The sequence below is a fragment of the Neopelma chrysocephalum genome, unplaced genomic scaffold (assembly GCF_003984885.1).
Source record: "Neopelma chrysocephalum unplaced genomic scaffold, ASM398488v2 Primary Assembly neopelma1_22, whole genome shotgun sequence".
Taxonomy (NCBI): Eukaryota; Metazoa; Chordata; class Aves; order Passeriformes; family Pipridae; genus Neopelma; species Neopelma chrysocephalum.
In genome coordinates, this window is record NW_020897689.1 from 11,651,996 (window position 1) to 11,679,399 (window position 27,404).

The following is a 27,404-nucleotide window of genomic DNA, read 5'->3' on the forward strand; positions in this document are numbered from 1 at the left end:
TATGCTGTGTCTACAACACTTATTTAAGCCTCCAGCAGCAACTGTGGGTTATTTTGATTACTTGGTATGTTTTTTGCTACAGAGAGAAACATGATGTCTTCTAGCTTTTTAGACTACAGAAAGCATCTCTGGTTGGTGGGCTTTAAAATAAAATGTTGTCTTGGTATTCCATAGGCATTAAAATGCTGTTGGCATGATAAGCAACTGCATTTATCTTTCATGAGTGTTCACCTTCATGAGCATATTTTAAGTATTTAGTATCAAATTATTCTGTTTGACTTTTTAGTAGACATACTACTAAGGAAAGGACTGCCAAGCTGCTTGTTTTTAAAGGTCTCAAGCAGTGTTTGAATGAAGCTAGCTAGTGGACAAATGCATAAGGGCTGTGCTTGGTAATGCTGGCTCTTCATCATGCTTTGTGAAAACTGCAATAATTGGTCCTTCATACTCAGAAAATGAGCTCTTAAAGTTTGCATCTCCTACTTTTTTGTCTAAGAATTCTGGTTTATTTTTAACTTCGCAACTTTAACTAGAATTCTTCAAACAAATATGTGTTATTTAGAAGTGTGAGCTGTGCTTTTTGATATACAGAGGTAAAATATTTCAACAGTAGTGTGAAGGAGAAAAAACCTGTTTGAATGTGTAAAACTAGTAAGAAAGAGAAGCAAAAGGTATAACTGAGCCTGTAATTTAAAAGGGAAAAAATACTGAGGAGGGAAGGGGATGTTCATGGGTAGATGTTTCAGATATTTGAGATAGGACTTCCTATATAGTGGTATTTAAGAACTGTGCATTCTTTGCTCTTGTCCTTTGTTTCATTGTAAGGGTACAAAAGGTGGCTCAAGTGCAGCCCTCTAGTTTGTTGAAAGTGGTAAAGGGACAGACTGGGTCATTCATTCATTCTCTCTGTCAGACACACTCACAGGCACACAGCTTAACAAGAAATAAAGGCATTTGAAAATGTTATATGTGGATGGACAAGTTTAGGAGTTATGAATTTTAAATTGTTCTACAACCATAGACCAAATTATGGCAAAAGGATGCCTTCTTAAAGATGATTAAAGAATTATAAGTAATTCTAAGAGCAGCTCTTGAGGCCATGGGGCATAAATTAATTCTAATTAACGCATGGTGGAATGTGTCATTGAGGTTTTTAAAACTGGCTGTTCTATATGGTAGATATCCCAGCATGTTTTTTGAGATGTTTTGCCATGTTAAAATCCACACAACACCACCTGGAGGGTTCTTCTTTAAATTACCAGTCTGCTTTGTGATGTGTATCTCCAAATCCAGCTGATGACTCAAAGCTTTGAACATCTGCAGGGACCACATTACATAAGTGTGTTGGCACCAAGTCGGTTCCTCCCACGCATTTAAATGAAGCTGGTATGGATGTACTGTATCTTTTTAATCAGCTTTGTCCGGCCATCTAGGTGATTTGTCTTTGGAAATTATGTCAGTTACTTAAGAATTTGCGGTACCTCACACATTGGCAAGGAAAGTGCGGTTGTAAGAAACTGACAGGAGAACAAAAACTGAAGAAGCTGGGGATTAAGGTCTCTTCTGGAAGACAAGGCCTACGGCATGTTTTCAGTATTGGGTCTCTTTCAGAAAACTGGTTTTGGGGTGTGCAGATAAGTGAAAAAAATGTTGTTTTCTTCTGAAGTGAACTTCTAGTCTGGGTTTTTTGATGGATCTGTGTTATTTATTTTTTGGAGAAGTGAGGTAACTGATTTTATGGGTAGTACTGGCTGTCTTGGGGTTGCCTGGAATATAGGCAGGCTGTGCATTGAAAGTTTACAGAGCAGTGCTCCAGAAGTTATATCTGTACTGACAAATGTAACAATTCCAGTTGCAGCTTTAGTGATTATTACTGTCTCAAGAGTTTCCAAGTTCACATAAACTGGTTAAATTATTTTCTTAGAAATTACCCATTTTGCCTGTTATACAATATGATGCATTAATTATATTTGCAGATAGTAATGATTTAAAAAACTGGATTAAAAAAATGCCTTGTGCATCATGGCAAATAAAAAGTATTTTTGTATCCATTGCTGTCATTCAAGTACAATAGGTGAAGGATCATAATTGCAGCTCTTGGAATACACGTTTTTTTATTCCCAGCTTTTTATTCATATTAGCGGAGGTCATTTTTTTAATTCAACCCGTCTTTTTTCAGTTTTCATTTCAAGTTTGCATGTTTTCAGCAACTTAAGATTTCAGATAAAATTCTCAGTTCTTCTGTAACAATTAACTTTGATTAGTGTTTTCTGTGGGTGAAAAAAGTACCTTTTTAGTACCTTTAAATTACAAACATTAATAACCCATCATAAAATTGGTGGGTGATTATAATGTTTTGAGATGGTTTATGCTTTCTAAAATTGGGGTTTATCTTAGCTGTTACATTATAACCAAGTGTATTACTCTGATAGCACCAACCCACACCAAAATACTATTCCTGAAAACAATCTCTTGATAGGGGATTTCTAGGAGAGTTTGAGGATCTGCTCTTTCAGGGCTGTCTGGGGAATGGAAGGAGCCTCACTAGTTAATGAAAAACCTTTTCTGTGGATTAGTGATTTCAGTTCCATCAGCAGACACGGTGTTCTTTTACCAGCACAATAAAGAACTTAATGTAAAGTCATCACACACCTTCATAATCTGGCAGCCTTGATGTCTTGGAGGCCTTCATTTTGACATATTAATTCAGTTGTGGGCTGTTGATATTCTGCAGAAATCTAGACATGAGCGCAAGGTGAAAAAAAATTTGATGTCATACTTGAGAAGGATTTTGTAGATTTAAGAAGCACCTGAATCAAGATAGTGAAGGTAGTTTTATCAATTTTGTTAGAGATTAAACTGTGTTTATAGATACTGAATTATCCTTTTATATCAACAGATACAATGGGCCTGTTACTTCATTGGTAATAATTACACAAGTGATGTTCTGTTTTAGAAGTATTACAGTTCTTGGCTATTTGCAAAGCTCGAGGTATGAGTCTGTGTAATGCTTGACATTATGCATTGGTTTTTGTTATTAATTTCTTTTTTTCTCATGATCTGATGATTCTTCGATGCTTTAATGCTGGATGCTTTTTGGTAACTTGCCTATCAGTTTTGACCATAGGTACAAAAAAGTGTTCTAGAAAGCAGAATTACCTCCCTCCCAACTGCCTGTCCGTGTGTGGCCCTACCCCCCATAATTTTTTCAGGAACATGGATTGACATCAGATATACCAAGAACTGTTTTCCCTTAAAGGGACATCACTGGTCTGATGTTCATTTGGTCTGATGGAGTTTGACAACGCCTGCAGTTTGAAAAGGCAAGGTCTCTTGCTGACACTGAAATGATGCATATGCATATCAAGGAAATGAGTCACCTAGTATTCTCAACTGGAGAGGGAGGTTAGGAATTGGAGCAGCAGCCTTGTGCACACATGTAGCAGGCTTTGACATGCACGGATTTAGCACATACATGGAGGCAGTTCCCATGTTCATAAACTCAGAGTCAGTTCTAGACTTTGTAGTATCAAATTATCTCAGTGCCCAGAATGTGCTGATATGCTGTATGTGATACTAAGTTGCTCTCTGAAGGATTTCCGGATATCTGGCAGTTTAGATTGATAAATGTAGGAAAATTGGATAGTTACTTTTTAAGAACTTTGCCTGAACTGGTGTGCTCTTGTGTATGCATGCTAAAATGGAAGCTGTCAATCAGAGGTGAAAAAATAGTCTGCTTGTTGAGGGAGGCAAGAGTATGCCTGGCCTCTCTTCTGGTTCCCTGATTGTGTGAACTGTGAAATGGAGCCTAGGTTTCTTCTGGATTAGTCAAGTGGTGGTGATGCTTAGCTCCTACCTGCAGTTAGTTAATTGTCATGAGTGACAGCTAAAGAAAAGCCTGTGAATGTTGTCTTCTCCTTCCTTAGGGTACACATGCTGTTTACATTTATAGATTCATGAATTCAGTCACTTCCCCCAGCTCCCAGAGTTGGGTTACTCTTCTAGCTTTGCAAAATGCTTGCTCATCTTATTTCAGGAGAAGCTCTTATGCCTCACTACAAGCTGGAGCTTTCCCAGCCTCCCGTTTTCTAAATTCTTGGTTAATGAGCTGGAGCGGTTTGCAGACCTTGTTAAGGAGATTTCACTGCGCAGGCAAGATAAAAGGGAAGAGCAACTAAGTAGCACCACTGAATAGGTGATCGTCTTAGGGCCTGAGATATACTCATGGGTATTCTTGTGAAATAGGCGGGTTGGTTGTACTTTTGCTACTGCAAGAAAAAATTAGTAAGTGAAGCCCAATAAAGTTGAAATTGAGTAAGCAAACCTCTGTCAAATAGATAATGTAACAGGGTGGGGTGGGGTGGGAGAAAAAATGACTACCCAAATCCATCAGAAGTTATATTTCTGTCTCAAAGATTTTTTGTGACCTCCCCCACCTCCCATTCTTTTCTGTCTTAAAAGCAAACAAAAATTATAAGTAATGCTGATGTTAAGCTTTCTCACCTGTTTTTAGTCTTATCTGCAGTGCAGCATGGGGGCTTTCTGTTTAGTTGTTTGTTGGGTTTCTTACAGTTCACCCTTTGTATTTGAAATAACAAAAATGCTGGCAGTTGTGGAAATCACCATCCTTTCAATTTTAAAGGAAGACTCTCAAACTATGCCACATGATTTATACATAATTGTTCGGAGAATAAAATAGAAAAGTAATCCATCAGGGGAGTTTGTCAGAACATGCTTTATTGTACAAGATGTCTAGGAAAAATGAAAGTAAAATAAACAAGTATGCTGTGATATTTGGTTAGAGAATAAAAGCTAAATTCCTCTTTCGAGGGGTTTGTGATGTAATTTAATTTATAGGGCAGAAGAGGTTGGGGGCTGCTAAACTACTTGCTTAATTTCACATATGGGATTCCATTTTATATGGAATGATTTCCATGAAAATATGAGAATATCCAGCTAATTTCATCTGGCATTGGAAAGAAGCTTATTGTCCCTTCAGCAGGTTTTGTGGGGGATATTGTTGTGACCTTCATAACTTCACATTCAAAGAAATTTTTTAGATTCTAGTTGTCTACATTTTTTTTACAAGAGGAAAGCATTAACATGAAAACGTACTGCTTGATAAAAATTGAAATTTATCCTCTGCGTTTCACAGATATATGCTGTTTTTTTAAACATAACCATATTTTTCAGTAATACAATAATAGACTTGCCTTCCTAAGCCTTGAAGAAGTTACAATTTTGATATCAAAACTGTTTCTGTGGTCTGTTCCAACATGTGATAATAGATACTTACTTGCAAAAAATAATTTTTTTTACTCCAGTTCCTCTCTTCAGGAGCCTTGCATTTGTATGAGCTTATCCCACTCCTTCACAACATGTCTGGATTCAGGAAGAGGTGGAATAATATATATTGCCTTAGGACAAGCCATGCTTCAGTGGAAGGTTGAAAGGTGTACAGCTGAAGGGCAGCGAGCCTCCTGTACCACATGCCCGTGGTATGGGGGGACTGGAGCCAGGAAAGGAGTTCAGCTTATTAGTCACTTTCTTCTGCTTCTTGGATGTTGACTGTTATATTGAAACCTATTTTGCAAAATTGGGGAATAAAAAGATCTATCAATGTCCTTGGATTGAGTTCCAAGTCAGCTGGGTGTTGTACCCCATGCACACACACTGTAACAGGCAGCATTGCAATCTTTTTGCTCGAGGTGGTCTCAAAGGACTTACATTAGTCTTGTGCCACCAAATACAAGCCGTAACCTGATGACAAGAGGCATCAGCATTTCAGATAAACTGCCCTATACCTGTGGATTTTTAAAACATCAGGTAATTATTTTTATTAAACAAGGAAACTTAATTAAGCAATGTTTAGTCTCGTAATTATTGTAAAGGAGGAGGCTCTCAAACGCGCTGCAGTGCTCTTGTGGCTAACCTGTTCAAAGCTTTGTACAGTGTTAAATTTTCAGGGTCAAAGGCATTTTGGCATGAACTGAAAACTTATTCTCATCTCTAAGGACGGATTGCTTTATGGCTAACGCCCTGTCCACGCCTAGCCCTGATTACTACACCACTTACAACCCTAGTAGGCATTGTGTGCCTGGAGGAAACAACTTCAGACAACTTCTAAACCCACAAGTTTTAAAGATTTTTATTGAACTTTTGGGCTTGTAGGTAATTAAAGCAGCCAGTCCAGTGTAGAAAGTTCAGTTGTTCGGGGAATAGTATAAGTATCTCAGGTCTAGAAAGATAAAAATGAGTGGGTATACAAAACTACCTTAGTTGTTTTTTTTTTTTTTTGCATTGTACTACTTTCTGTAAAAAGTTGGCACTTGCTGGTTGAGAATGATTGCTTTAAATTTGTGCATTTTTTTCTACATATAGCTTATATAGTGAGTGTATTTATCTCTATATAAAAGACTTATTGCTCTGTTGGTCGAGATACACTTTCAGTGTGTTCATTTTTGAAATAGATTTTTGTTTTCTATTATTAGAAATTATGAGTTATGTATGTAGTTTATATCTTAAAACAGCAGCAGTTGTCTCTGAGGCAAAGATAGAGTTTCTGACTTCTCTGGTAAATTATGGGGGTAAAGTATGTTCTGACCTATAAAGTTTCATAGTTTGGTTGTTGGTTTGTTATTTTCTGGTTTGTTTTTTTGTTGTTTTTTTTTTTTTTTTCCTATTGAAAGAAAACAAAAAAACTGTGACTGAAGTGTTCTTCCCTTATAGATGTAAGGCTAAAGACAAGTACAACATTTGGGAAATACACATTTGGATTGCCTGTGCAATCCATGTTAACATCCTTACATCAATGCACTGTGGGGTTTTGATTTTGTTAATGTTTTCCAGGAAATCTCTGCCTCTTTTATTGCACAAAATGTACTTGCTTTTGTTATGAGAAGCATTTTAGCCATTTCTTGTGTGTTTTGTCTAAGAAGAATGGAGGATTGTGTGTATTTAAAAAGCAGTTAAATGCCACTCTGGAGAAAAAGATCTTTCTCATGCTTCCATCTTGTGATTGCTTATTAGTCCAGACATGTAAATCAAGCTTTTCCTAGATCATGATTGGATGCTTCTCACTTTTTAAGTGTTTGATGTGAGATCTTGCAGCCTGATTTGCCTTTCCTGCCCTCTTTCTCTCCTCCACCCACTCCCAAAAGAGGAAGGCGCTTAGGCCAGGGAGCTGTGCTTATGTGAGGACCATATGTGATTAAAAGAATGGAAGAATACAATTCTAGCAGTCTTAAACTGGGTGCCCAGAAGGACTGATGTTTGGGCTCTGATCTTGGTTCTGGGCTGGGGTTTGAGGATGAATACTTGTCATAGAATCATAGAATAGTTTGGGATAGGAGGACCTTAAAGATAATCTCGTTCCAAACCAGCTGCCATGGGCTCAAAGCCCTATCCAACCTGGTCTTGAACACTTCCAGGCATCCGCAACTTCTCTGGGCAGCGACTTGTGAAGTGCTCTGATAGTTTTGATAAATGCTTTAGAGAAAATTAATTCTGCCTTCGGAGTTTGAGCCTTTTGCAGCGTGTGAAGCCTATTGCCATTTCAGACTTTTCACTTCTTAAGTAAAGAGTTATGACATGGAGCAGCAACCTATGTGCATAAATTGACTTGGGAATTCTGTGGGAAAACAGAAAGGAATCTTGCTCTTGGTTTGTTAAAAAACAGAGAGTATATGCTGTAGGAGAATTCAGTTAAAATGCACTAGTATTCCTTTTTTTTTTTTTAAAAGATATTTTTGAGGGTGAGGTTAAAATTAAGGACGTTATAAGTGTGAATTATAATAAGCTGTCTATTTTGTATAATGGTTTATTGCCATGTATGCCTTTCAGTGCAGGATATTTTCCAAAATGTTTGTGTTGCTTGTTCGGAAGGACATATATGAAACTTTCTTGAAATAAATAAAAAGTACTTAATAGAAATACTTGTGTATCACAAAGCAGAATAAAAAGGTCAATGTTGAGTATGAGTTGATTATGTTGAGGATTTGAAAACTCTTAACAGTTTGCAAAGGAAATGAAAGACCAAGGTGATTTCAATAAGTTCTATGGCATGATATGGAGTAGGACTTTGACCAGGCTGATGGGACAGTATGTACTACCCTTCTTTTCGTGTTCTCCTACACTGTTATTTGGTGGAATATGATGCAAAAGAGGGGGCAGTAGAATAAGTTAGTTATTTGATTGCATGTGCAAAATTTTGGTTAAAGGCAAGAGGACAGTTTGTAATTTTGTGTAGGAAGCAATAAGGAAAAAGTTGGGGCAATTTTGGTGGAGGTAGGGTGTTTTATAGCATGGGAAACAAGGTTCTGCCGTGTATGTCACAGGCTGGCTCCACATGGGAGCCAAAGGACCAGGGATCTTGAACTACAGGCTGGGTTGCATTTCTTTCTATATTAGCTACATCTTTGGGAGTTGTCTTTGCACTTCCAGTACTGTTCCTTTCGGGAGCAGTGACATCCATATTCGTGTAAAGCAAAGAATGTTTTTAACGTTTTCTACTGTTCTTTTTTTTCTGTATTTCCATAAAATGAGAAAGGCTTTAATTATATTGAGGCTCATGTCTGTCTTCCATCATTTTTGGAGAAGTAACTGACAGCAGATCCTCCTTTCCCCTGGAGAATGGGGCGAGTGGTGCTGTACACCTTTTGGTCTGTGAACTGCCAGCTCTGACGTAATGATGAGAAGCCTGGAATTATGCTACAATAGTACAAGTTACTCCTCTCTTTCTTTTCCGTCATCTTCCAAATGTGTTTCAGAGGTTGCTATTGTTGCCTAAGCTCAACTGTTTTGTCATTCTACTTTGTTCCAAAAGTGCCTCTATAAAATTAGTTCACTACATTCATAAGGAAATTATGATCCAATATACCAGATTCCCCCTGTACTGCCTAAGTCATATAACATTAATGAAAATATTTGTGACTTGGTATTTTTAATTTGTCGTGCAGACAGCACAAAATTAGTACTGGAGATAATCCTGTAGCAAGCTGAAATGGCTTCTTGCAGAACAACAGGATGATTAGTGATGCCAAATTTGAAAACAAAACTGGGATGTTTTAACAAAAATGTGTGCAATTTCTATATACCTGAAATACATACTGAACTACTATTCAAGGTTCTAGGTTAAAATGAAAGATTTTAACACCAGCTTGTGTGCAAACAGAGAATACAGCAAGCAGACTAACATCAAGACTTCAAAGTAATAAATTCACCCCAAGTAGCTAACTGTTGCCTTAATTAGGTACAGCTTCAAAGTATATGCTAAGATTTTTCCACTACAGCTTTTTATCACTTCCACAAGTTCAACATGCCCTATACAGATGCTTAATTTGTATGCTGGGCCCTGTGATAAAGCTATTTCTGTCGATGAGATTCCAAAATTGTAGGCACTGATGTCAATGCAGATGAGGTTAGCCTAATTTGGTCAAGAGAGGGCTATGCCATGCAAAATCTTCTTTACATGGGCACATAAAGGCCAGTGCCAAGACTGACAGGTGTCTAGTGGGTGGCAAGGAGCTTCAGAGATAAACATTCTTGTTGGTAACTGCTACAATTCTTGCTTCTTTAAGAAACAATATAATAATTGTGTGGCTTTTTTTCAGCATCCCTGCAGGATAATTAAGTGAAATGGAAATGGAATGTAATTTTATGAATGTAAATCTTTCAAATCCTATTGAAATAACATTTTTTTTCCTATGGTACATTCTTAATTCAAATTCTGTTTAATGTTAAAGACTTGACAATGAAAGTAGCATCTTGTTACCTTCAAAAATGGCATATTAAGTTTGGAGGTATATTACTGTGAAATCCGTGTAAGAAAAATTACTTGAAAGTAGTTTTTAATTGCAGGAGATCTTGGCATGTTGTAACTGTGATGAAGTTCACACCCAGGTAAATAATGAGAAGTCTGTACAAGGATATCGTACTTTTGAGAAGACTGTAGAAATATATTAGTTGCAGTTGAAGAAGTCCCTAGATTTTTTCCTCTAACTTTCCACCTTTTTTCTATGTCAATGTGTCAGCTGTGAAGTATATAAAAAATGTATTAATCTATTAATAGAACTCTTTCTTTACATGCCTGTTTCCATACCTCCTTCCATGCCTACCCCTAACAGGGGATTGCAATCATGTGGGATTTTTTGCCCACAAAATTTTTTATATTAGTTTTGAGCTTGTAATTCTTGTGTTCCTTTGTCAGCTATCTTTCTCAGTACTGATGTATTAGAAAAAAAAACTCAACCAAACCAAATAAAAACAAATCCTCTTTTTTTGTGTCCAGGAAAATATATCTTACACTGACATCTCTGTAATTGAAGGCTGAGCCTTTTCGGTGTATTTTACTCTCAAACACAGTAGTCCTTTTCAGTTCAACACCTGCAGACGTAAGGCACAACACTACTGAAAAGCTCTCTCTGTTTCAGGGTCAGCTTTATCTATAGTGGGTGAGATGCTGAAATAAGGAGGTTTGTTTTTTGATGAAAAGTGTTTGGACGTATGGATTGCTGACACCCACATGCTGACAGAATATTAATGAAAGGCAATAACTATGTGTTTTGCAACTGGATAAATGTCTATAAAACACAAGTTTTGCATGAAAATACCTTTATTAAACTTCATTAGCAAGCTTTTAAAGCATTCGCTCTAAGAAATTTGCATCTGCTGCTGCAGGTCAGAGAATGAGAATTTAGAGGTATGTAAAACAGGGTTATATTGGTAGCTTAATAAAATAAAAGATGGGAAGCTGTCATAATATATTACAGTCTGGAAAGTGAGGGAAAGTCTTGAAGTGGCAGGTGTGTTGAGCTGTGGCATTTGGAAGATGGGTTTTCAGCTTCCTCTCTCATTAGAGCCTCTCCAAGTTTAAGGAGTTCAGCTGAAATTGGTCTGCTTAACCACTTCAGTTGAAATTGGTCAGTTTACCCTTAATGGGTGTAGGTTTTAATTAGTTCCTGGAAAAACACATAGAAGGCTAAAAACATTTTTGAGTATGGTGGATAAGCAAGTTCTGAAATAAGTGTTTAGTACAGATGAATCTCCAGATGAATTTTCTCTAGAAAGAACTTTGTAGCAGAAACTGTAACTCCTCTGATGGTTTGGGTTTGTTTATGCTTTTGGAGGTTTTTTTGTGTGTTTTTGTTTATATTGGTTTGACAGCAAATTGTGTAACCAATTTCAGTGTTTGTCCTGTGTAATCCTTCAGTTATTTTAATGAAAATAATCACAGAATAGGAAAATGAAAGCCAGGCTTGATTTATTTCAGATGTTCTGATGCTGTCTCTGCTTAATTTATGAATGTGAAACTTCCAGTTTTCCCCTTGAAATGTAATCTTTTTTGACAGCATAATTTTTTGTAATGGCTATCAAGGAACCGGAAACAAAGATGATTTTATTACTGCCTTTTTAATGCGTAGCATACTTTTGGAGCTTTAGCATATAACAGTGTGCCTAGGGAAATGCTGAAATGTTTGGGTGTTGGGGGTTTTTTCTCCCTGTGGGAATTATTAATTTTTTAAAATCAGATCTGCTTATAATAAATGGAAGCTTGGTTGACTGGGGAGTCTTGATAGGTGTCAATATTTTAATTTTGTGTAAACTGCTCTTCAAATGCTTCCTACAAAGTGAATTGAGGTGTGTATAAAGGGGTTAAAAGTAGCTTTTAGCAGTACTGGATTAGGGAAAACTAGCTAGACAAGAACCAAGGCTTAGAGGAAGGTGAGCACTCATAGCTGTGGGAGATTACCCATCACTTAGTCAAATAGAAGCTTAGTTGTTTTTATTAATTTTATATTTCTGTTTCCTTTTCAAGTGTGAGTGAGAGAGAAGCCTAGGGAACAAGTCAAAAGGAACAGCTCACACTGTACCCTGCCCTTGTGCTTTTTAGCCTTCATGCATTGCACATGGTTGCTCTTTTCTCTGGCTTCATGAGCTAGACAGACACATCTGTGGAAATTTATACATAGAGCTGCTGTCTGGGGAGGCCTTGATTGCTTCCTGTGCTCCCCCTTTCCACACTCACACCCCTGGAAGCTCTGAAGCTGCACAGGTGAGCTAGTAGTGTTCAGATAAGCATAAAAGTTACTGGGAAAGCTTCTCTCCAAGGTAAAAAGCTTAAGCCTTGAATGTAGAGGACACACTTGTGTCCTTTGTGTCTTCTGTAGATAATTTATGAAGAAATATAAGATCCAACTTTGTGACTTAAAGTTCTGTGATTTTCTTTTCTGGTGTTGTGGTGTGTTGACAGTTTTGTATTGTCTTTCTGTGAGATTCTAAACTCAGTGATTTTTATTTAGGTTCCCAGTTAAATATAGCACAGTAAGATGGTCTTTCACTGTTCAAAGGATGTGCTTTAGAAATAGAACATAAATGTTTTATTACAGAATCTAAAACATTGGTAGCTTTTCTTGTCACATGTTACTGTTCATCTGTTTTCACTTACATAGCCAGGTTACTTGCAATATATGAAGTATGTGGGAATTGAAATTACTGTTTATCTGTTTCCATTATACCATTCACTCTTTGCAGAAGGTGTATTAGTAGTGTAACACAGTAACTCAAAGCAGCTAAAATTCAACTTCTTGCATCTCACCTTCAGAATTCTGTCTTTACTGAATGAACTGGAGTCTTGAGACCCTGATGAAGCTTTGTCCGGTGACAATAGTGCAATTTTTTAACTCTTCAAAATCACAGATGAAGGCATTTTTATTGAATTCCAAAATTAGCCCAGTTTTTTGCTGTGCGGCACACCTTTTGTGAATGAGCAGATGACAATGTCTGCAAACAAGTGTGGGCAGATACAGGCTGATGTAGACCAGTCCTGGTTGAGCATCTCTACGACTGTGCCAACATGGTTCTTTGTCTAAGGTGATAAGTCTCACTACATCCAATAGTTAAAAATAAATACTTCCTAAATAACACGACACATACATGTGTGTAGGCTGCAGTCTTAACTTTTTCATACATTTTATTTGTTTGTTTCTTAAAAGAGGATTTGGTAAAAGTAGAGTAAAACTTCTTTCCAAAATCTCTTCTCTGAAGAGAAGTAGAAATCTTGATTCAGTGGATTTAAACAAAGCCCTAGAATGCAATAGTAAGTAAACATCCTCTGAAAATGGGTGTCTGAATAAAATAAAGAATACTGTGTTGTAGAACTTCATCTTCTGGTGATTTGTTTTAATCTAACATTGTAAATTTCAGAGTATCTACAAAGAACATACCATTATACATTTAAATAATGTAAATTGGTTTGTTTTTCACTGTGCCAGTTTGTACCATATAACGCTTTTTCATATGAAAATGCATCTAGCTATAGAACTGAAGTTCATGGTATGACAGAGGCAGTGAGAGTGTTCTAATTTGTATTGCAAAAGAAGCATTTTAGAAAGAAGTAATCTGTTTCTAGATGTTTAATCTATGTAAGGAAATTAAAAATGTGTTCTTATCCATCAGTCAACTTAGATATGTATGGTTTTGCCTTTTTCAGTTACATGTCCATTTCTGTTAACCTGCAAAAGCATGATGTTGAGCAAATAAGATGAAACGTTTAAAACAGCCATCAGAAAAGTGCCATATTTAATAATGTGCTTTCTTTGGCAAAGATTTGTGATTTGTGTATAAAATACAGACTACCTCTTACCCCTTTTGGACACGCAATACACAGGATGTTCCTAGTAGTTTTCTATTGCTACATTACGGTAGCAATAGAAAACTCAGAGTGAGTGATAGTACAGAAATGCAGGTTGTTGGCTTCCTTTCATTCATTAGGGTTGTATCTTTTCTAAGGGGGATTTCTTTCTTTTTCTGTCTTACTGAGGACTGAAATGGAATATTTCTAAACCTGAAAAGTGGTCTTTAAGGTTGTGTCTAAATGCTGCCTTCTGGATCTGTAGCTGTTCTTGATTGTCAAAGTTCATGTTCTGGAGGTCTAAGCCCTTGGTTTAAGATCAACCAGCCTTTTGAGTTTAGTTGCAATGAGTTAGGTAGTTGCAATGATGATTTTTATGTGTACATGAAGGTGAATTTTACTAACTTCCTTAAATTTTTCATATTTGTGTATTGTTTGCTAGCTGAGATGTAGCCTTATGTGGCTGAATCACTATCCCTGGAGGTATTTAAAAGATGTGTATATGTGGCATTTAGAAATGTGGTTTAATGGTGAACTTGGCAGTGCTGGGTTAATGGTTTGACTTGATGATCTTAAAGGCCTTTTCCAACTAAATGATTGTATGATTTTGTTAATAAGCAGCTAGAATTGTTGGAATCTTGTACCTAGTTGCAACATAGGCTCATATGGCAAATCATTTAAATAAGAAGCTGAATTGAAAGTTAAATATTTAAGTAACACTTTAAATTAAGATATAATAGGAAATATCATTTGTAAAAGTTGGTCATTGTGTATACATTGTGAAATTCAAAAAGGTCTGCTCTCAGTATCTATAAAAATAATGGTGTATTTTCCTCTCTTTTTTTTTTTTTCCCTTGAGTGCAGTGTTTAGTGGTTGGGTTGGGCTGCAGCAATAGCTACCCACACTTGTTACAAGAATACTCATAGATTACCATTTAATTATTCTTTGTTAGTGAAGTCAGCTGGAGAGAGAGAGAGATCACACATGATATATATAATGAGGCAGGGAGAAAAGCAAAGAAAAGATGGAAATGAGTTGAGAGCTGTGGTTTTTTTCATTACGTGCTGATGAATTTGTAAATGATAGGCTTATTTCTCTGCTGTCATTACACGCTGTTAATATAAATACAGTTATATGGTCCGTAGCAAGAAATAGGCCAGTCAGGAGTGTATCCTAGAAATCAGTGTGCATAAACATCTGTTCTGTGCCTGTTCTGGAAGGGGATGTTTGAAGGGCAAAAGAGACTCCATGGAGATCTCTTTTCTGGGCTAGGGGTACAAGTGCATGCACATGAAATCAGGTCATTCTGGTAAGTAGGAGTGATTAGCAATAGGTCTCAAACTTCAGCATAAAAACTCATGCGGTGATGGAGGCCTGTGAAGCCCTCCTGCATTTAAACAGGAGTGTCATGAGACCCAGTAGTGTCTGTGAAATATGGTGCTCTTGCTTCAACTCTGGATTTCCTGTAGGTGTTATTGAAATGGTTTTCTATGGGATGGAGCATTTAAAGACACTTCTGCACATATAGTAGTTACTGAGGTTTGTAAAGCAACCTTGAGTCATTCTTCAGGGCTGATGGACTTCTGTAAAATTAAAAAAAAACAGAGAAGGATTGGAACAGATGTGTATTTAGAAATATACAAGAAAAACTGGGATCTGGTATTTGGTACTTCAAACAACAGAGTACATAATAGGAAATAATGGGTTTCCACATGGAGCCTTGCAGATCTCTAGGAGTGTATATGGAAATAATTGGATCCTTCCAAATCACCATGGCATATTAATGGAGAACTACTTCAAATCGGTAGAAGCTGGTCCCATGTGATGCCAGTTTCACAATGACAGCAAACTGGTATCTTTAGTAAATTCATTACTGGAATCTTTGTAACAACTGTTGCAAGGCCCCAAGCACTTTCTGCTGTATTGGTAATGAATGCTTGTCTTATTAGGAATTACACAGAAAGATTTGCTCAGCAAATGCAAAAACTGTAGCAAAACGCCTTTGACTGCTTAGATGCATCTACAGTGCTGCATGTCATCAAATTTACATTGAAGTCATTGGGATATTTCTGTTTTCTTTGTTTGGAAATTGTAAGAGACAGCAATTGCACTTGTACATTTGAGCTGATGGTAAGGACAGAGGAACTAGATAATGACTTGTATGCTATAGTTGAATGTTAAGTACTGTAAATCTTTCCTGATGAAACATGGTCTCTCTGCAGGCATCAAGAAAATGGATTTTAGAAAAGTGAAAAGGAATATGCTAAAAAACAGGGAAAAAAAAGAGAAGAAAAAAATTAACAGCCTTAGGAACTTCCATAATTTTTTTTTTAAAGTACAATGCAGTGTATGATAGCTGTTCTTTCTGGTGTGCATCTTAGTTTCAAGATGAAGCTGAGACTGATAGTAATGTCCAGAGCTCAAGGGTCACTGATTCCACTCCCAGAACTGAGGTAGTATAACAGGTACTATGTTAACACAGAGGGAATTTAGTGCCACCTTCTTTTTATGTAGTCTTCTACCTGAGGGTTTACCGTACTTATAAATTACCTTGAGGGGACCCCTGGTGGTCTAGTGGTTAGGATGCGGCACTCTCACCGCTACGGCCCGGGTTCGATTCCCGGTCAGGGATACTCCCCCGGGCAGATGGAGCCCTGTGAGGCCATCCATCTATGAGAAGGTCACTCTAAACAAACCTACGTCCTGAGGACCTCACTGCCATTGTCCAAGCTTGCTTGGCCCCGGCAGATGAACCTTAGGATTAAAGGGTGGGCTCAGTTCAGCGCATGCTGTGTCTCACCTAAAAAATCCATTGTGCAGGATTTCCCAAAATCTTCATTCGCGAAGACTGGCCATACATACTAAATTACCTTGAATAATTTCTTGCACATTTTTGTAAAATGTCATTTCTTTCACCTTCACCTTGGAATTGGGAATAAGGTTATTCAAAGCGGTACTTTCCCCAAAAACAGCACTTTAGCTTCTGTGTCAATTTCTTATAGTTCTCATACAAACTGATGCACTTTCTGATCTTACTCTGTCTCCAAATTCAGAATCTTATTTCCAAAACAGTCTTTCCATTTTCAAGCCATAATTAAAACAAATAATGCTGTAGTGGTGCTTAACAGATGGGCAAATATTTTTATTTCAGTGTTCTGATATTAAACTTACGTATGTGACAATAGTTTCAAGAAAACTTCCAGTAAGAGGAGGCTTCTTAATTAAACCATTTACTGTTGGAAGACAAAAGAGGAAAGGATGATTACTTTGTATAGCTGTGTTTTCTAAGGTAGTATTGTGTTTCTGAAATTGATGGAAGAAAATTTTGCTCCATGCACCTAGGATAAGACCATCCACACACTCCAAGAACATCTTCATGTGTTTTGAGAGAGGAAAACAGAAGACTTGTCAGGGATGGAAAAAGGTGGTGAGGGAGAGAAGTGCTTGACCTTTCAAAGAGTGTAAGGCTATTTATGTTAGAGTCTTATTTGGAGGAGAGTTCAGTCTTGAAGCAAATCACCTCATTGTCCCTGTTTATTGTGCCCGTTTTTTTTTTTGTTTTCCAGAGTGCTTTTGGTATGTGCTAACCAGGCTTCTTCCAAAAGAAACTAAATCATTCCACTCCTTGTGTGCACCAAATGTACTGTAGTCCATACTAGGGTCATAGAGATTTGATCAGTTATTGAGTCATTTTTTGGCAGCTTTGAACCCCTTGTGATAGGGTCTGTTTCAGGAAGTTTGAGTAAATATGGCCTTGCAAAAAAATTTAAAACTACTGGGTTTCATATCGTATAGGTATAAAGATCTCAGCAGCAGCTGTGTTCTGATCTGCTCCAGTTGTGCCAAATTGCTAATGCAAATATAGCCTAATGCCATTTATTATGGGTTTGTTTTTTTAAAGTAACATCAGACTGGTGGTGACTAATTGTCAGGGTGTTTTAACCCTGTCAACTGTTTGGAGGTGGTGATGTTTTTAAATCTGTCTCTGTGACAGTTTGTGTTTTGGGTGGAACTTGACAGACCTTTAGATAAGTGCTGCATTCATTAAGAGAGGTATCAAAAGGTCCTTTCTGAGCGTTATGGCCTATGATTTTGCTCTGACTGGTTTTCAGGGGCATGGAGTGGGGACAGAGCAGAAGATACATGTTTGGAGTATAATTGTGCTGTAGGAACAACTGGTGCTGAGACCATGATTACAGCTTAAAAGTCAGCATAAATATTGGGAATCATCAGGTAAAATAACAGAGCTTTATCCCAATCTTCTCCTACCTTCAGTAATCATCCACTGTGGTATATGTCCCCTTTTCCTGTGGATGAGAGGAGATTAATTTCTCAGTGCTGAAGTTAGTGATCTGTGCTAACTTTTGTGTTTTCTGTGCATATTGGAATTTGCAATTGATCTTTTTGCAAAAATGTTATATGAAGAGCACAATCTTCATATAATTTTCCTTTCAGTTATTCAGCTTCATCCTTTTAAATTCCTCAATGTTCCACACTCATTTTTTCCACCTCTGTAGCTCCTTTTTTTCACAAACTATTTAAAATTTCTTTGTATTTCTGAAATGAAACATTTTTATCAGCTTACAATGACAAAAATTAAAATGAATCTCAAAGCTGCCCCAAGCATGTAGGAGCATTTGGCTGCCTAATCAGTGATCTTGGAGGAAGTTGGTCTGCTTTCCAACCCTGGGAAGTTCTAGGAAGGCTGCAGTGAAGTTCAACCCTTGGAGCAATAAACCAAAGCCACATGCCAGTTCAGGCATGAGTGTGAGTGGCAAGAAAGACAGTATGAAGGATGACCTGTTTAGTGGACAAAAGAAGAGATTGGAGAATGATGATTGGTTTGAATGATTGCACGTATTCAGTGCATTAATTTTCTTTCATTAACATTATTTATTGTAAGTGGCTGTAAAAGCAGTTTTGAAATATTTTGAAGTGCAGTTCATAATAGTTCTCCAGGTGGCAGAGATAATAGGAATTTGAGAATATCGGCTGTGGTGGAATCTGCTGGAAACAGGCTCTGATAGCATTTGAAGGCAAGACAGTATCCTAAATTAACTCAGGGTTTTTTGACTATGGGAGTTTCATCCTGTTGTCTGGCGCACTTTGCTGTATTAAAATATGATAAAAGGATGTAGTCGTGGTTATATATTTCCTTTAGCATTTCTGTGGGGTTTATTAAGGTTTTACTCTTTGCTGTGCCGTCTGGTTGTGAAACTTTCTTGTGGAGCCCAGCATTGGCAGCGAGGGGAGCGGGGCAGTGCTGCTGTCGCCGAGCACATTGCTGGGGCTGTCAGGTGACAGCTGCCGCCTGCCTTGTGCCTCCCTGCCCTGTCCTGCTGCTCGGGCTCCCAAACCTCGCACAAACTTCAGCACTGGCCGCCATCGGGAGGAGATTATGCTTCAGGAATCCGGGGTAATCCAATGGGAATTGCATTGATCTGGTGTTTAGCTCTGATCCTTATCAAATGGATTACTTCTAAGGTAGGCCTTTTTATTATTCTGTTTTGACTAACTGGGTTTATAAGTGGCCTGAGAGAAAACAAGTAGTTAGGAACTTCACAAGTGCTTATTTTTCTTCTTTAAATCTAATCTGTTTTGGAAACACATCATTCGTCATTTAAGACTGTGTTTCCTAAGCGATCATGCGTGATTTTGTAGCTCTTGACTTTTGCCTGCCTTGAAGTGGGAAGACTGTGTTTGTAGCAGTGCCATTTAGGAGACAGGGGAAAAAGGATCTGAAATGGCTTCTGAATGGCAGGGGTTTGCTTACCTCTGATACTAATATATCTTCAGTTTTATAGCCCTTTAAAGGCTTTGTGAAAATAAGGAAAAACAATTTTAAACATAGTGAGAATAATACAAATTAAAGTATTTTGCTTCCTGGGCAGGATATCCTTTTTGTATTGTTGATTTTAGAGTTGTGGGAGTGGAAATACCAGTTTTGTTTGATTACATGAAATACAGACTACTTGGCTTACTTTGTAGCCTTTCCATTTTAGATCCCTGTGTTTTGAAAAATATGTACTAGTGTTAGACAGGATTAGGAGTTCCTACTCTCTCATTCTAAAGAACATAAGTGTCCCCATAATGCATATTGTCCTAGTAAATATAGGTGAGATTGGTGCCTGGAGATGACACCAGCTTCTTCTTAGCATAGCTCACTGCCTAATCTGGAATTAATTCCAAAGGGGGAATAAATTTAAGTTAAGGATTGTGAAGAAGAGCCAGAATCATTGGAGAGAATGAGAAAAACTGAAAAAAAAAAAAAAAATCAGAGTTCATGTATTTATATGTAGATAGATTTTTTTTTTTAATTGCTACACACTTCTAAAAAATTTGTACAATTAACAGGAGAATCTGAACAAGCATGAATTTGAATTTGTTGTAAAAACAGGCTTTGCCAGGCATCCATGCCTGTGCTTGTCAGTCCTTGCCTATGACATGTTTCTAAGTTTACTAAAAGCAAAAACAGTCAGGCTTTGTTCCTGGCACTTTTGACAACTTTTGTCACATCAAGAAAAAGACCAGGATACCCAATGGATGTTCACTTGTGACTGAGGGCAGATTCTAAATGCCAGAGTGTTACATCCCATGTGCTAGCCTTGTACATCCACATATTACTGAGGTATTGTCGAACTGCTGGTTTTCTGGAACTTGACATAAAAAGCCTGATCAAGGATTATGTCTAATCCAGTTTGGTCAAAGATTGTTTTAAAGTGGGGAAAAACAGGAATTCCAGTTAGCTAACACAATACAGTTAGGCATAAAAACCTCTACTTTTTGTGGTTGCGTTTTTACATGTGCTAATGGTTTTTTCTTTTAATGAATTAGTATTTTTGTATTCATCCAATTACCCTATTTTGCTGTTGCCTTTGTGTCTTCCTGCTGTTCTGATTTAGTTTCTAAAGGCAATACCCCTGTGTGTTTCTGTCCTCACCTAAGTCAATCACTTATGCTTTGTTTTGACTATACTTTCTGATCAGTTGTCAAGCTTTTGTTTTGTATATTTTTGTTTAATCTTGAATTTTTTATGTTGATAAATCTTTGGGTGAATCTTATGATGCCACGTGATAGACATCTAAGTTATATAAGAGAAAATAGTTTACAGGTGCATGTTGGATGTATGTATCATTAACTTTTTGATAACTATCATCAAATGATAGCTAGGTTTAAAAATGTTTGCCATCTGTCTTGGGAGGTGATCATGTGAAATAGTTTTATATGGAAGAAAATTATCACATTCAGATATTTGGAGGGAGGATGTGTTTCTTATTGCTGATTAATATTGCCTTCCTGAAATTCAGCTACATTTTGTTATCACTGGTTTGATAAACTTTAAAAGTACTTCTTTGAACTCCAGTGAAATATTTAGGTAACAGTAATAGGACCATTTTGCAGTGACTTACCTGAGTTCAGTGGCAGTTTAAGTGCTTCAGTTGAACATTTTCCAATACTTTAGTGAGTAAAAACTTGTTGGTGCCGTGTGGAAAACTATGGATTTCATGTTAGCATGTAACTTTTAATTACTTGAAATAATTCTAAGAATTATCATACATGACAGTCTTGCTTTTGAAATCCAATGCTAGTTGGAGAAATAAGGTCTAATTAGTTTGTAATTCTAGGAACTTCTAGTTGATAAACTGTCTTATGATCTTAAATAATTTTTAAGTGTGAATGTTTGAGGCAGCATCATCAGTAAATTGCAATTGCCATGATATAACAACTTCTCCAAACTTGTTCAGTTTGGAGAACTGGTAAGTTCTTCTCCAAACTGATAGAGCGGTCGAGAACAATCCTCTAATAGCTGGGCAAAGAACTTGGGCAGAAAAGCCAAGTAGGTAAAAACCCCTGCCTGGCTGTGTTGCACTCTGTCCTCTGTCTTTTCTTTCCCAGCTTCTGAGTAAGCAACTGTGTCACAAAATGGGGGTTGTGTTCACTATCAAAAAACTCAGATGGTTCTTTCTCATGGGCAGTTCTGAATTTTGAAGGCCAACAGCTCTACCAGGTTTTGTTGCAGAATGAGACCAGCAGTTGTTTCACTTGACAGTCCAAAAGCTGGCTAGCTGACACTTGCCAAAATGAAGTGCCTGGCTGTTCTGAACAAGTTTGGGAAGTCCATGTGATAAAACTGATACATCAATGGAAACGTTTCTGTTTGGCACAAACAGCAGCAGGTGCTCCGTTTCCAAGTGATACATGTATATGCTGTACTCCCTAGCATCACTGCAGCGGTTTCCCTTTGAAGATGTATCTGTGTGCTATTTTGGCATGTAGTTCCCATTGCGTGGCCTTTAATAACTTCCTACACTCTATGAAAAGATGTTCAGAAAGATCTGACTTAAATCTAAATTCTGGTAGATACTTCCTTTGCATATTTTTGCAGAGTCCTTGTATCATTGTTATTCTTAAAGATTAGTGAATCTCCCACTTTAGTTTGAACTTCTTTCATTCACTTTCCACAAATATGTCACAAAAGAGAAGAGAAGTGAAAGCTTTTTTACTGTATTGCCCTTTGGAAGAATAAGTGACACCCTAATATGAAACTGAAGTTTAAGGTGAGGTTTTCAAAATGGAAGTCCAGCATAAACAATTCTTCGCAGTCATCTTTCTGACATCCGTCTTCACTGCTGAAGCCAAACAGCCTACCCAGTTCAGATGGCTGTGCTCATGTCTGTAAGGAGGAGAGCAGTTCAGAACCTCACCTAATCATTTGAGGAATTTGTTGAATCATTTGGAGTCCAGAAAACATTCCAACTGACCAAAGTTGTCCTTGTGCTTGAAAAGGGAACCTACCTAAACACATTAGGATTGTCTTAACTTTGAACGCTAGTAATTCTGTCTGCCTATTGGAATGATGCTTATTTGTTTGATGTTTGTACAGAGGATCAATATTATTATTAACAGGTACAAAGCTTCAGGTAGACCAAAGAGGTGGCAGAGATTTAGAAATAAAATTTTATGCTAAATGAGTTAAAAATATTAACAATAACATGATATTTTGAAGTGCCAGAAGTCAGTCTTAGTCCATGAAGATTTTAGCCTATTTCCCTAGGGTAATACAGTGTTTGCTATGGTCATCTCAACTGTGTCAGTAAGGTACATTTTTAGCTTAGGTATAGTCTTGTTGTAAGTTTAAGTTAAGTATAGTCTGGGTGTAGGCTACAGAAAGTGGGCCTGTGATTAGCAATGAGGAGGGCGACATTTCTGGTCATCGACAAGGGTAAAATCCTGGTAATTATATTGTTTGAACTGTAGAGTGCTTTACAGTAACTTCAGTTCTTGAAGATACATTTGCCTTCCTGCTTATGAATTTGCCTCATGTATCAGTTCACATCTCAGTAGAAGCTGATGCTTTAAATCTGGTCTTTCTGTTTGCTGGATTTAAATAGTGGCATCTGGGCAGTGCATCTTCAAGAACAACCCACAGGATAGATTAAATTACTTCTCTCTTTTTGGTCCTTTTTCCTTGCATTTTTCTAGAGTAGTGTAGGGTGTAATATAACAAATACACGGGCAGTTTTATTTGAAATGGAAAAATAGGTGATACACTTCAACCTGCGGTAGATAGTCTGTTACCTATTTGCAGCATAAGCTGACATAAAGCAATCCATTTCTGGATGAGTGCAGTATTATTTAATTTACTTACCTGTCACAAGTAGCTAAAAAACCTCTCTACCATTAGTTCCATCCTTTGTCTCTGACTGCCCCCCATAGTGCTCCTATCTCACTTAATTGCCTGGTCTAAAGGTAAGAGGTCTGACTGTTCACCACCCACCCTTTTTCTGTTGGTGAAACTTGCTAATAAGTTTTTTCCTCTTATATATTTTATTTAACAAATTTCAATGAATAAAATATCTTTAGGACCTCTACAGTTTTACAAAACTACCTGAAAATGTCCTACTATTTGTGAAGTATTACTAGTGAAGTTTACACAATAAATAGTCTCTTTTTCCTTAGGAAATCAAACTTTGAAAGGTAATTTTAAAAGATTTGATTGTTCAAAGATTTCTGTGAGATCTTTCAAGGTCCTTGCAGAACAAAATCACTTGTCTATATAAGCAACTACTTTATGTTCTTAAAAATGTACTTTGTGTTTGATATCATACATGGATGTACTACTTTATACTGCTTTATCTAGCAAAATATTTTAGATTTTAGACAGCAAGTAATATTTTAGAATCAACGTATGAAAAGGATTGAATTTCAGTAAATTTTTGCATATTGTTTTCCTTCTTGGAGACTAATGCTCCAGTTGGGCATGGGTCTTGAAGCTGCATGTGTGCTTAGCTTTCTCCTGTATTAGATTACAGAACTGTACTGGACATGTCTAGAAATCTGTGATAGACAGGTGCAAATTGCAAGTTAGCACTAAATTACATCACTGATTGTGCCTAGTCAATGACATGAAATGGTCCAGGCTACTGGAAATGTATTCAACTGAGATTTGCTAAAACTCAAAGGTAGGTAGGTTATATGAAGAAATTTGAAAATGTTGGTGGGAAATCTGCACAATTTTCTAGCTGACAAGTTGCATTTCTGCCTTTCCTATCAGGACAAGCACACTGCTTTGAGAAATGCTGTACAAACATACTTTGAAAAATTATTTGCATGGTTTGTGATCCTCCAAGGAAATACAGAACAAAAGCTGAGACAACAAAGAAGTGCTGTATAGTTCTTTGTTGTAGTCTTTACAACAGCTATTATCATTGGACCCCATTTGGAGTTAAGTCCTGGGTAATTTCTGTAATTAAATATTAAGCTTACTTTTGGAAAAACTTCTCTGACTTCAAGTGTGAGGTTTTCTTTGTTGTTTTAGCATGAAAAATATTTAAAAAAATTAAGTGTAACTAAGGAGTTTGGAGTCTTAGCACATCATTTGTACAAATCACTGTGATAGAGGTTATTAATCTCTAGTCTTTCTTTGTGTTCATTCAGTTTGTTCTGATAGATAGATGCACATAAGCAGTTCTGCCTTTTCCACCTTCCAAAAATTTTTTCTTTATTTCATCTTCTTTCTTTTACAATTATTTTCAATAACCAATATCTGGTTTTTCCTCTCCTGTTTTGGAACATGATTTGGTTTCTTGTCTTTTGAGCTTGCACATTTTCAGGCTGTTGTGTGTCCCTGGTATAACATTGCTCCTGCTGCACTGATGAAAAAATGGGTGCTTGTGTTCACCGCCAGGCTGACTTTTATGTGAAGTTCTCAAAGGGGTCTGATGAGTCTTCACAGCACTGAGGACTTCACTGTCCTCAGTGTACGAAAGAACTGTAGTGGACAGGGGAAGGTCATAGGAGTTTCTAATGTGCACCACTCCCCCGCCTCTCCCCAAAAAATCTTATTTCTTGAAATGACAGCCTGATTGTGAAAGTGATCCTCTAATCCCAGGGTTAAGAAATAACATTAAGAAGACCCTAGGAAGTGGCAGAAGATGGTTGAAGCACAGTAAAGGCAGGATGCTGGGTAAAGTAAAGGCTGGGTGCTAGGTCAAGCCAAGCTTTGAAGACTACGTGGTGCCACTGTTGTGTAGCAATGAGAACATTCCTCCAGTTTTTAGCTGTTAGAGGACCACTTCACCACCACCTGTGAGACTTCCCAGATTATAACTATCCCATTAGCTGAATAGGTATGAAACACGTCTTATGTAGGTAAGAAATACAGTTTATGTGGGAGTATCTTGATGTCGTGCATCGATTACTTGATGACTCTTTTAGACTTTTATCATAAAATATGAAATACTGCTTGCTTGTTTTCTCTGAAATATCTTTATGTATTCTTGCTTCAGTGGTACCTTGATTTGCCTACAGAAAGCAGTGTGGCAGCCTAGGACTGCAGTTATGGTGTCATTTGATTTCTTTTACTTCTTTTAAAACTACTTTTACATTTGAAAGATGAAAGTATCCCATAGGCAAAAGTAAATAAATAAACCAGGAGCTGCAAGTATTTTTTTCAAGTATGACGCTCTAGAAGGTTGTAAGAAGCATTTTTTTGTGTCTGTGTAATCTTGTTCTATGTCTTTTTTTTATTGTGAGGAATGATTGAGGAACATCTGAAAAGAAATTTATGAGGGTATTTTTTTTTCAACACTCTGGCCCTGTTTTTCATAATCTTTTCACTACCAATTCTTGTCCTTCCTTTGTCCCTACTTAAATCAAAATCAGTAGACATATATGTATTTGAAAGATGCATTTTTCATGGAAAATGCAAGATTTCTAAAATTAATTTTGAGAGTTAAATTGGAAATGGTCAACTAATATTTTCACTTCAATTTAAAAATTATTTATTTCTAACTTACATAAAATATGCTTTCTCTTTTTGCAGAGACGTGGAGCAATTTCCTATGACAGCTCAGATCAAACTGCGTTGTACATTCGTATGCTAGGTAAGCATACCAGTTTCTGTATTGCAAAGTTCTAACATTTATGTTAGATTTAAATAATAACTTTTTAAATATTTGTGTTGAATTCATAAACTTATCATTCTCTTTCTCCTGGATAACATTTTGGTTAGATTCTTTAGAAGAGTTTGGGTTCTTTTGTGTTGACTTGGGTTTTTTGGTTGTTGGATGTTTTTTTTCTTTTTTCCTGAGTTAATTATTGTGTTGGATGTCTTACTCCTATATTAAAAAAAACACCACAAAACAAACAAAACCAAAGAAAAGTTCTTGTAATTAACCTAAAGTGCTTGGTAGAAGTTAAGTTTTCTAAGTGATTCATGAATAACCTTTATTTCTGTGATGGAATTTACCACCTCTGCATGGTATCCTTCTGGTTAAAACTGTAGCTTAGGGAACATTTGTGTGAGAGTTACCACGCACTCTTAAAAACTTCAATATGGAGGATATGAAATGCTCAAGGTGTTCTTAAAATAATGATATGATTTTAAGCAATATTTTCTCATTAATCCTAGGAGGTGACTTGAGAGGATGCATGACAGAGCCAGGAGTTCAGTCAACCTATGAATGTTTTCAGAGTAGGAACTAGAGAAAGACTAAAGCTGAATTCAAATGAAAGCACAATATTGGGAGGGGAAGACACCCAGGGGGACACCCTCTGTGATACTGAGTGCACAGAAAGAGTTGAGGTCACTTGTTGAGAGGAGAAAGATGCAAAGCTCTCGCAGTTCTGGCTGCCAGATTCGGTACTTCCCGCACCTCTTCTGGAGGCTGCTGGTGGTGCAGATGGCGTGGGGACTGTGTATGTGCTCTAAGTCTGTTTCACTGCAAAATGATGCCACTTAATTTAAGCCATCTTGAGCTATGATTTTGTGTTGAAATGGACTATGAATGTGTTTGCATGATGTCTCTCACAGCTCAATGAACAACAGCTAGTGATTACTAATTCTTAACCAACTCAATCAGCCATAACGTGTCTTTTTATGCCCTGATTCTTTTCAGTTTGGTTGTATATTGTATGTGTTAAAGTCCCCAGAAATTCATAACTGCATTGTCTATGAATTTAGAGTTGTAAGCTATATACATGTGTACACATGTGTGTATATTAATTCATAGTCCTAACTTACATATGTGGGCATATGCCTGCATATTTACATAAAAATCCAATTTTGACTTAGCATCTTCACATTTTTGTTTTTCAATTATTTTGGGTTTTTTATATTTGTGAGATTGTTAATACTACAGCAGTGACTGTCTACTGAAGGATTTTTGATCAGAGAATTTAATTACTTTGGAGATCTGTTAAGAGGAGGACAGAAGAAGCTGACTTCTAAATGTTTACTGAAAAAGCTGCTGGGTTTTTTTTTGTTGTTGT

At 37.0% G+C, this 27,404-nt stretch overlaps 1 protein-coding gene across 6 annotated transcripts in view; it reads left to right on the forward strand.

Moving 5' to 3' along the window:
• Nucleotides 1-27,404, forward strand: part of PDE7A (phosphodiesterase 7A) — a 74,867-nt gene that overhangs the window by 14,256 nt on the left and 33,207 nt on the right. For 2 of the 6 annotated variants that reach the window (XM_027702881.1, XM_027703051.1), the window contains exons 2-3: nucleotides 25,957-26,017; nucleotides 26,545-26,607. In XM_027702881.1, the coding sequence (XP_027558682.1) occupies nucleotides 25,957-26,017; nucleotides 26,545-26,607 (124 nt within the window). Of the gene's footprint in view, nucleotides 1-19,007; nucleotides 19,116-25,956; nucleotides 26,018-26,544; nucleotides 26,608-27,404 lie in introns of those variants that run through there. The other 4 variants (XM_027703129.1, XM_027703294.1, XM_027702964.1 and 1 more) reach the window with 2 other exon arrangements.